The sequence below is a fragment of the Centruroides sculpturatus genome, unplaced genomic scaffold (genome assembly GCF_000671375.1).
Source record: "Centruroides sculpturatus isolate CEXI.00-Female unplaced genomic scaffold, Cexi_2.0 scaffold1184, whole genome shotgun sequence".
Lineage (NCBI taxonomy): Eukaryota > Metazoa > Arthropoda > Arachnida > Scorpiones > Buthidae > Centruroides > Centruroides sculpturatus.
The window spans coordinates 251,840-262,987 of NW_019385675.1; the positions used below are offsets into that span (position 1 = coordinate 251,840).

The 11,148-nt window shown below is 32.5% G+C and overlaps 1 protein-coding gene across 1 annotated transcript; it reads left to right on the top strand.

Annotated features, from left to right (window-relative positions):
• The first annotated feature begins 686 nt into the window (after positions 1 to 686).
• LOC111641109 (patched domain-containing protein 3-like) lies at positions 687 to 8,131 on the top strand. Its single transcript, XM_023387228.1, has 4 exons — positions 687 to 810; positions 3,610 to 4,088; positions 5,107 to 5,436; positions 6,814 to 8,131. The coding sequence occupies exons 1-4, from the start codon at positions 767 to 769 to the stop codon at positions 8,043 to 8,045; spliced, it is 2,085 nt and encodes a 694-aa protein (XP_023242996.1). The 5' UTR covers positions 687 to 766; the 3' UTR covers positions 8,046 to 8,131.
• Positions 8,132 to 11,148: the final 3,017 nt, after the last annotated feature.

The window sequence follows — 11,148 nt, forward strand, 5'->3', positions numbered from 1 at the left end:
GAAATTTTTCTCCGTTGCGTGTCGCTTCGCGTTGAATTTTCGTCGATGTTAAGCCTAACAAAGACTATTGTATCGTTAAAAATTATTTTTTTATTTTGTACAAACAAAATAAATATATTGAAAAATATAAATACAATGAAAAATTATACTTCAAATGTTAATTTAGTATCAAAAACGTAAAATATTTGAGTAACCCATGACATAGACAAAGATTGAAGCGCCACAGCACTGGCGAAAATTTAAATTTGCCGACTGGAATTCTTTCGGATGATTGACTTTCGGAAAATCGACGCTCTACTGTATTTCCTTATACGTTGAATGGAACACAGGCAATCAAAACCATTGCTTTCTTCACCCATTCTTTCTATGCATTAGGGCTATTAGGCAGTCAAAAACTACATTTAATAAACGAGACAGTTCTTTGATAATTTCTGAAATTGTCAATAATAAATTTTTTGTTCGTTTACCTCTGCATTAAATAATTCTGACAAAGAGAAGGCCAGACGTTCGAGTCTCCGATTGGAATGAATCTTGATCACGTAGCCGTAAATACAAATGGCTTCTCCTCTAATTAATAGGACACATTTCACAAGCGTTTCCGTTTTAAAAATGTGTTTTAAAAACACGTTATAAAAAATTCGAATTTGTACAGCACGTCATTAAACAATTTGGAAACCCANTTTGGAATAATAGTTTCTTACGCTATGAAGATCTCTGTGTTCGGAACAAACAAAATCGATGTCCGAGCAATTACCTTTCCTTTTTAATGAGAAGAATGAAAGATTTTAAACAGGGAAGAAATTTTATGAGGTATTGTTTTTTTATTGTATATTGTACAAGAAAAATTTGGGTATTCTTTGGTATTATATAACCTATATTACGATACACACATTTCAAATAAATCAAAAGAGTATTAAACATAGCTAGTATTTATAAGTCTAGTAAGTAAATAATTTTAATAGATTTATTTTAAGAAATAAAAATTACAAATAAGAACTTTATTGGTCATGATCTTCGAGAATTAGATGAGGATTGATGGGGTAGAGCCATGTTATCATATATATCATTATTATGCATTTTACACATGATTAAATTCTACATTTGGTTATATTAATTGGGTTTCGAGGTGAGAACGATGGGATGGTCACCTATTAAAATATTGTGATATTTTGTCCCTTTTTTTCGTATCGTTCAAATCAGTATCGTTCCTCTCCCAACCCTAGTAATTCTACAGAAAAAAGGGATAGTCTATAATCAACGATCGAAACTCTCTCTTCGGTTTAAATGTCACAGACTATATCGATAAATTCGATCAACGATAAAATCAACAAGGCAAGAACGGACGTTTAAAAGAGACTAATAAGCGGCGTTTCTCATCCCTCCTTTAGCTGCACGTGGCACGTGTCTGCGGACACCTGCACGATAATCAAAACAACATGATAATAATTGCCTCTCTCGTCGACTAATACAACTTTTAATATAAATAATCTAGATATTGTTGTCAAATCTGAGAAGACGTTGTCAAACTATACAATAATTAATGGGAGAGAGCTGTCAAATTCGTAGGAATTTATATCATAAAATTCACCTTCAGAAGACGAATGCCAACAATCCGACCAAAGAATACATTGGCGACATTCCGTACCAGCTGTATCTAAATCCGGCATAGCTAACAGGTGTTCTTATAAATCATCAACTATTTGACAGTTCTCACCCCTCAAAAATAGGATAAAAAGGGCTTAGACACAATCCTCCGAGAGGACATCAACGGCGGACACCCACAGCGGACATCAACCGGGGTCACCAGACCAATACCGCCACTCTGTCCGTCGCCACCCCGCCAGAATATCCCATGGTCAACTCTGCTGATCCTGGAACGGTTTTGCCAACGATCCATACAAGAAGATCGGGAAACCAGGAGGTACTGTACCAGTTTTTTCTCTCTCAGGTTTTTCTCTCTCTGTTAGACTCAAGACGATCTACCGACAAAATTGTCGCAAACTAGAATTTTTGAACATTCCCATTTCAGGTAGCTATTAGCTTTTGCATTTGCTTGTATTATTTAAATTGTTTATTAAATATGTTATATTTGTTGAACCTATGAACCTGTGTATTTATTTGGGTATCTGTCAACTTACTAATCGACCTCCCCAGTTACTTATAGCCCTCCTAAGCCATCACTTGACAAGAGCCGCAAATAAACGGGATTACTCTGCCCCCTCGGTACTCACAACATTATTAAAGTCTATTGTCATCGGAGATAGGAGTCTGAAACTTGGTGGACATATCTACCTTGATCAGGTGTGAATGAAAATTAAATTTCAAGATTTAAGAACACGATAAAAACTAACTTAAATAAAAGTGACGATTTGGGGCTCACGTATTAACATATCTACTTTTAAAACGATAAAAGTATAATCTTAATAAACAGGGAAAAGTAATACAGTAGAGCCTCGAAAACTCGGCCTAATGTGGACCGAAGGGTGGCCGAGTTTGTGAAAATGCCGGGTTATCGGGAATGGGGTTAAAAAAGGATAAGTATGCGTGTTTCCTCAGAAAATATTGTACTGTACTTGTATGTATTGTTTGCTTGAGAATACAACAGAGAATAAAGTGCCCAAATACCCTTAAACAAAGGAAAAGTACTGTACGTCCTTTATGAAGGCATAGAGCCTTTACTACATGAAAATGAAAATTAATAAATAGCCTACACTGTGTACAGTAATTTACCTGATAAGACAGATATCAGAAAAATACTTTATGAGGCATAAAGCTGTCTATGATGAAAATTAATTATCTAAGGGTATTTTTGCCCTGCCAGGGTGTGGATGAATTATCCGGTGTGCCGGGTTATCGAGTGCCGAGTTTTCGAGGCTCTACTGTAATAGATTGTAAAATCTGTCACGAATAAGCAGATCAGGATCACTAATTGAAAACTTATATAATTAGTAATTAATATCATTTTGCTCAGGTTACTTTATGCAACTGGACATAAAACGTCTACTTTCGCGTTAGGTTGGTTTCCGATTTGCAGTAGTATTTTAAAATGTTAGCAAATAGACCCAGAAAAATATGTGTGACGTCTTCATCGTCTCGACCCGTCAGCAAACCATGATCTCCGTAATATAGAAGATCCGTTATAGACAACTTTACTGTATAATGCTTCTGATAAGAAGATTTATATACATTGCAGTTTCTTTCTTTTGATTTTATTTCTTAATATATGAAAACAAGATTGTAAAGTTGTAAATTGTAAACATCTACAAATGAAATTATTATATTTTCACTTTGAAATTAAAAAACAAGGATCCGATTCTGATAATCTGATTAATTTTGAACAGATAATACATAAAATAATAATAATAATAATAATTATTATTATACTGAACGTATTTTCCAGTTTATAAATATAAAATTTCTAAGTTTAAGCATATAACTAGGTAAAAATTATAAATTTTCATTTTTTATATCAATGAAATGAAGTGTTTTTTCATTAACAAAAATTATTTTAAAATGTACTTTAATATAATTAATATGGAACTGAAGCATTGTTAGAATTTTTTACTTTCTTTAAGTTTTAACAATATATTTCCATTTGCTTTTATAAAGGTATCCTTACGAGAGAAAACAATTCCACGTAGAATTAACTGCTGTAAATTTCGGAGGAGTATCAACAAATGACGACGGCTACGTCCAAGATTTCAAAGCATTTCGTTTGATTTACTTCTTGGATAATAACTCAAGAGAAGGAAAGTTGGCTTTAAAATGGGAAAGAGCAGTTTTGGAGACGTTAACCAATGTAAAGCTTCAACATATTGAATTTTTTACGTACGCTGGACAAACTAACGACGTAGAAGCGAACAGAAACACCGAGTTAAGTTTCCCACTTTTACTTATTTCTGGAGTCATTATGACATCATTCTCTTTCGTGTCTTGTTTAACGTTCGATGCTGTAAGAAGTAAACCGTTGATTGGAATTGCTGCCTATTTCAGTCCCTTGCTGGGAACAGTAGCTGCCTTCGGTTTACTGTTACATTGTAATGTAGAATACGTTGATGCGAACGTTGCTGTTGCTTTCCTGACCATAGGTAAGTAGCCATTTTCTTTTTAATAAATGCAAAATTGTCTCTTTCCAAATTAGCATTTCAAGATTATATTATAAATAGAATTTTACCAATGTGAAATCTATTAAGACTGTATTAAGTAATGTTTCTTTCCGAGATTTCCGCGTAAAATTTCTCAATTACCGATCCGCAATAAAGTACAAATAGTTTTTTAGGAGATTTTAATATATTCTAATATCTTTGATTTTTATATATCTATTTCGTAATTTTGAAAAAACAAAAAATTCTCTTATAATTAACAAATTTTTCAAAGAATATAAACAACAACATTGCAAAGGTAAACTCATTGGAACAATTGTTATTTCCATAAACGAGCAAAATTGCTTTCAATTTTTAATTATAAAATATCAATAATGTTAATTTCCCGGCTGTTATCTTTATGTTAGATTCAAAGACCTAAAACGTTCATTGAACGAAAAATTCGACAAAATCCGGTTCTGAATTATCACATACAGCCACAATGTGAATTTCGCGTTGTGACATTTTCACGTTGGCAGATAGCGTTTGGTTGATTATTAATTAAAAGAATCTCGATACGAATTTTGCCTTGTGGTCTTATTATATGTGACAAACTCATTGTGCGCATTTTTGAAAGTGACACGACTCGAAATTCGCATTGTGGGTGGATCTGGGATGTCAAAATTCGTTGTGGTTGATTTTTCGTTCAGCGATTGTTTCCGATCTTTGGCCCTAACATATACATAACAAGGAAAAGTATTGGGATCGTAGCAAATCGAAACACAATCGAAAAAATCGAAAAAATTTTGCAAATGTTTTGAACCCCGAAAAGTGAAAAAAAAACAGGAAAAGTTTTCGTATGTGTGTGTTGACGTCTATTTCGTTTAATATCTTAGGAAAGAACAAAGATTAATAAACGAAATTTGTCATGGTAACTTGTATAGAGTTAGAAGCTATTAAATTTCAGTAATTAAATTTTAAAAAAATTTTTTAGAGAATTTATTAATCAAATTTCTCTTTGAAGGCATTGGGATGGACGATTCTTTCGTATTGCTGGCTGCTTGGAGACGAACGGATAGAAACCACAGTGTCAAACAAAGAATGAGTGAAACCTTTTCTGATGTTTCTATTTCCATAACGATAACCTCATTAACCAATTTTATATCATTCATTTTAGGAGTTATAACTCCTTATAGAAACATTCGTATCTTCAGTATATACAGCGCCATTTCCGTGTTATTCGACTATATTTATCAAATATTTTTCTTTGGTGCGGTGATGGCAATCGACGGTTACAGAGAAAAGCATAACCTTCATTCTCTATTTTTATATCCGGTTCGAAAAGATACGGCAGGTAAAAATTTAATATTTTTAATTTAATTTAGTTTTTATATTTATGTCTATTAACTAATATATAGCAAAACTGTTATTAATTATAACGTATAACAACATAAAAAGTTCAAAGCATTTATTAACGATAGTGTATGAAAGATAATATGATTACGATCGCGCAAAATAAAAAAAAATGTTGTAAGATGTCCTTGAAGAAAGAGAAATTTTGTGTAATTCACACGGTCTGTGAAAGAAGAGGGCCATGATAATGTCTTATTTGCCAAGATAATTCTGACAATCAAAGCACAGTTTCGTGAGACGAAATACAATATCTTCCAGAACGAGTCTGCATTATCTCACCACAGAAACGACGAGTAAAGTATAATTAATATTTTTTTCTTCGGCTCAGTATCATTATTGTCACTTAAACAACCGATCCTCAAAAGGTCAAACCAAAACGCCTTTCAGTTCTTTACCAATTATCAGTATCATTACACTAGTTTTAAGAGTTTATGTATATGCATGCGAATGAGTAGTCACAAATAAAAGGTCAATTCCTCTCGAAAAGCTTCTTGTGGGTTCCAGAGGTGTTGAAAAAGAACGAAATCTTCCAGAACTTGCAATAATCTATTTTACGTTCCTTTTTCCATTCACTCATATTCCAAACTAAGTGCTTATAAGGTTTTGTTTATTCAATGCATCACATTCCTAAAAAACTCGTTGGTAGCACAGACGTCTTCCTCTACTTTCTTACTATCCTTGTGAGCGTTCTCACTAATTATCAGTTTAATTTAAAATATGCAAATTTTTGTTTTCTAACCTGTGTTAATTATTAATCTGTATTGTTCTATTTTCCAAGGAAAGTCTTCTCTTGTAAGCACTACCTGGCTTTAAAGACATCAAATATATTATAACTTTTCTTCCAAGTTTTTAATATATTTCCTTTCACGTTGAATGGTACACAGGCAATCAAAATCATTGCTTTCTTCACCCATTCTTTCTATGCGTTAGGCAGTCAAAAATTACATTTAATAAACGAGACAGTTCTTTGATAATCTCTGAAATTGTCAATAATAAATTTTTTGTACGTTTACCTCTGCATTAAATAATTCTGACAAAGAGAAGGCCAGACGTTCGAGTCTCCGATTCGAATGAATCTTGATCACGTAGCCGTAAATACAAATGGCTTCTCCTCTAATTAATAGGACACATTTCTCAAGCGTTTCCGTTTTAAAAATGTGTTTTAAAAACACGTTATAAAAAATTCGAATTTGTACAGCACGTCATTAAACAATTTGAAAACCCAACTTACGTTTACGAAATTATTAATATATTAATAATTTAGCAATAAATTAGCATTATTATCTGATTTATTTAAATTTAAATTACATTTTTTTAGAAAGAAAATCAACCAGCAAGAAAAATGTTTTGAAGTTTTTCAAGTCTATAAAAAATTTTCCCGAATATCTGGATACTTTTCTGAGTAACAAAGTTACGAAAATAATAGTAATATTTTCATCCATTTCTCTATTAGCAGGAGCAATTTACAATATTAATTCAATAAAACAAGGTCTAGATTATGCTGATATTTTTCCATTTAACTCATACGCTGCTAAATATACCAAAGTATATTATCAATATTTCACCGAATATCCTCACAGAGTACAACTAGTGTTTAATCAAACTCTCGACTACTCAAATCCAACTGTTCAAATGGATATAGAAAACATTTTAAGAACATTCGAAAGTGCTCCTTACATGACTGGATCCAATTTCACAGAATGTTGGTTGAGAGAATATTTGACTTATATTCGCGATTCTAGAATAAATTACATGATTAAAGATTTTGATGTAAATACAACGCAGGGATTTCTAGAAGGACTGAAAAAGGTGTTTTTTAGATTTAATAGTGGAATATTTGAAAGTGATGTCGTGTGGAATAAGGAACGTGATCAAATTGTCGCTTCGAGATGTTTACTTACTTATCGCAACGTCAGAAGCGGAAGTGACGAAAAATTCTTAATCGAAGAATTACGTAAAATTGCAGCTCAGAGCAAATATGATGTGTTTGTTTATAACATATGGTTTGTGTTGTCAGATCAGTTTTTTAATATGCCTGCAATGTATTTGAAAGCCATAGGAATCGCTATTTTATCAGTGTTTGTAATATTCTTTGCATTTATTTCTGGCATATCTTACAGTATTGTTGTGTTACTTACGGTTATTTGTATTCAAGTAGAAACTTTGGGTTATGGAAGTGCTTGGAATGTGGGTTTAGATCTTATTTCTGTGACGTTTTTAATAATGAGTGCGGGATTTTGTGTTGATTACTCGGTGCACATCGCTCACGCTTACAAAAATTGCAAAGAAACAGATCCTAGTGAGAAAATAAAAGCATCCTTGCAAGGCATAGGATATCCGATTGTTCAAGGATGTTTATCTACTGTCATTGGAGCATTTGTTTGCATTTTCGGGCCGTCTTATTTGTTTATTGTATTTTTTAAAGTAATTGTTTTAGTTATGATATTCTCAGTGTTTAATGGTTTAATTGTGTTACCCATTATTCTTAGTATGGTCGATTCCGTTCATATTCCTTGGAAAAAACAAATAAATATTCTCGCTACACGATAATATAACTATTGCTGTTTGTAACAGTCGATACTTTTTTGAATTTATGCAAGTTTAAAGAAATATCATTTATAAAATTAAATGTATGTATTGAATTAATGCATAGGAATAAAAATACTTTATATGAACATCTTTATCATTTTTGACTCTATATATAATATATGTGGTAAACATCGTTTCTCAGTTTAATACGTTTTTACTTGCCGAATTCGCTTAATTTGTTATTGTTTCATGTTGGATGTTTTTTATTCAATAATTTTAAAACATAAATCGATTTTACGACGTGGAAATGATTTTCTTTTATTTAAAAGAAAATCCATGAACGAGTAACGTAACTTTTCAGAGAAAACTTTAATACTGTGTGTATTGAAATTTTATTTAAATTATTTAACTTTTACAGAATGGTATAGTGCTTAATTTTGACGACAAATGTATTTTATTACAAAAATATTGTAAATTTTGATAATGAGTAAAATCTTTATTAAAGTCCAACCAAATTCGTGATAAGAGAAATGACTCTCTCTCTATCTCTTATCTTTTGTCTTAAACTAATAAAATTTCATCGCATCAATGCCCCTACTACAGAAACTACCCTGCAAAATTTCAGAAACTTCTGACAAAAAGAATTTATTAAATTTCAAAGAGGGTGAACAAAATACGTACAGGAAAAGTCTAACTCTTTTTGTATTTTTGAACGTTTCAAGTTTTTGCTCCTTAGTCCAAAAATGAATAATTTTCTATTTAGGAGATACTTTTTTTCCTATTACATTTCCTGGCTGTTATAACAGAGGGAAAGTATGGCGATCGCTCAAAAAGTACTCCTTCATATTTTTACATTTTCTGAGGGGACCTTGAAACGTCAAGAAATCAAAAAGAAAAAAAAATCGGAGGTTCTTTTCTGTATGAATGGACCACTGTGTGTAGCTACTCTTTGATCTCTCTGCCCTGGATTCAAGGTAAGCTGGATTCTATTCTAACGTCTCGTTGGCAGACGGAGTGGGATGAGAGCCTGACAAGCCCTCTCACCCACAACTTTATCCCCAGCATCTCTCGCAGGATCAGCAACCGTATTTTTATCACCAATCACGTCATGACCCAAATACTAACAGCACACGGCAATTTCAGAGCCTACTTCTATAGGTTCTTGAGGAAAGGGAACGATTTTTCCACTGTGATACTAATGAGAACGAAGATCCAATGCATCTGATCTTTATCCGCCCGGTTCATTCACGCCATCGAGCAAACCTTCGTAAGACTATTGTGGAACCAGAGTATTTTTGGCCCTGAGAACAATACATCTTTATAGAGGACTAGATCATATATGAAGATTTCAAGAACTTCGTGAGACAACTGAAGCTAACGGACTATATCACTACTAGCCCAAGTGGCACCTAACGGACAATTTGTTTCCTGGGCCAACAGGGATCCCCAAAAGGAGACTCGTTATTGCTTCTTCTTTTGCTAACTTTTATCAATGTTGCTTCATCTGCCCTACTTCTCAGAGTTCTGTATCTGTATCTGTCCTATTACTCTATGGGCCTACTTCTTCCTTGTAAATACAAATTGCTCTGCACGAGTAAACTATTGTTTATCGTTGTCTTATCCAACAGTTTCCCTTGCGGCTCATGTCCTCATCCTTCCACTTTCAAAGCTCCAACTATCCCACCTTTCCAATTTTTCCTTAAATCATTTTTCCTCCTTTCTTCACACATCTTTCTTATCTTTTAAGGCTACACTATTGAGTACAGTCTCTCTTCTTTCACATGTGTGTGTGTATGAATGAATTTTAGAGAGAGAGAGAGAGAGAGAGAGCGTGTGTGTGTGTGTGTGTGTGTGTTGCTCAATTTTGTTCACTATATTTGAAACTTAATAATTCCTGTGCTTTTTATTGAATATTTCAAAAACTTTGTAGAGAGTTTTGTTTATTAGGGAAATTGATGCTATTAAATTTTGGTGGTTAAATGTTGAGGGGGTGGGAGATAATGGCGATCTTGTGTATCTACAGTAGGGGCGGACTTAATGACGATTTTACTCGTTATTAGCATTTACAATTTTTAGTAAAACCCATCTCTACCCTCAAAATTAAGCTTTTTGCCATTTTATAATAGTTACGATATTTTATTTTAAAATTTTTATATTTTTAACAGTGACGCGACCAAATGTTGCCGGTAAAGTTGTGGAATCCGTTGTAGGTTTTAAATTTAATATTAATAATTATTTTTATTGTTTAACGTTACTGACATTGACCATCAATTAACTGACTTTTTTATTATTTATTATTTTGAGAAATTTATTTCTTATATATTCGATCGAAGAATTATTCGTCCAGATATATTTTGGGAATTAAACTTTCACATAAAGGTTAAAACTCGAACACGTTTTTCTTTGTATGTTACGGAGTTATATGCAAAGCAAAATATGTTATAGTTTTAATCTTAAAAACAACCTCTTCCTCTCAAGTAAATTCTGTATTAAGTAATCATTATTCATTAGGGGCGATATTCATTTTCTAATTTTTTTCTTTTCACTATCTTTAAAATAAAGAAATACAGAAAATAAAAACGAATATCAAGATTGAAAATTATATTTTGTGTGATATCGACGTAGAAAGCAATGAAATTTTATAATAATTTACGAGAAAATTATGTTCACATTTATGATAGCTAATTAACTACAGATCTTATTTATTCGTAACTTCTACTGGGTAACTTCTATCAAAAGATACAGTGAAAACTGTATCTTTTGATTAGTTAAATAATAAACTTGTAGATTTAGCGTTAAAACTTTATATCTACTACTTTAATATTGTACAGAGAAGCTCTTCATAAGTCAAAAAGTGTTTTGTCTGTAATTGAAGTTTACATACATACATACATACATAAAAGACGTCGGCCGTACACAACGTGTTTAGCCAGCGGAAAAGAGGGTAGAGGAAAGAAGGGNGATGCTGTAAGAAGTAAACCGTTGATTGGAATTGCTGCCTATTTCAGTCCCTTGCTGGGAACAGTAGCTGCCTTCGGTTTATTGTTACATTGTAATGTAGAATACGTTGATGCGAACGTTGCTGTTGCTTTCCTGACCATAGGTAAGTAGCCATTTTCTTTTT

What these genes read in the sequence shown, in the direction of transcription:
- LOC111641109 (XM_023387228.1), top strand. Translation starts at nt 767, where the DNA reads ATGAGAAGAATGAAAGATTTTAAACAGGGAAGAAATTTTATGAG. An exon ending in TGTTGCTTTCCTGACCATAG is followed by an intron (nt 4,089 to 5,106) that starts GTAAGTAGCCAT and finishes TTCTCTTTGAAG; the next exon opens with GCATTGGGATGGACGATTCT. An exon ending in GGTTCGAAAAGATACGGCAG is followed by an intron (nt 5,437 to 6,813) that starts GTAAAAATTTAA and finishes ACATTTTTTTAG; the next exon opens with AAAGAAAATCAACCAGCAAG.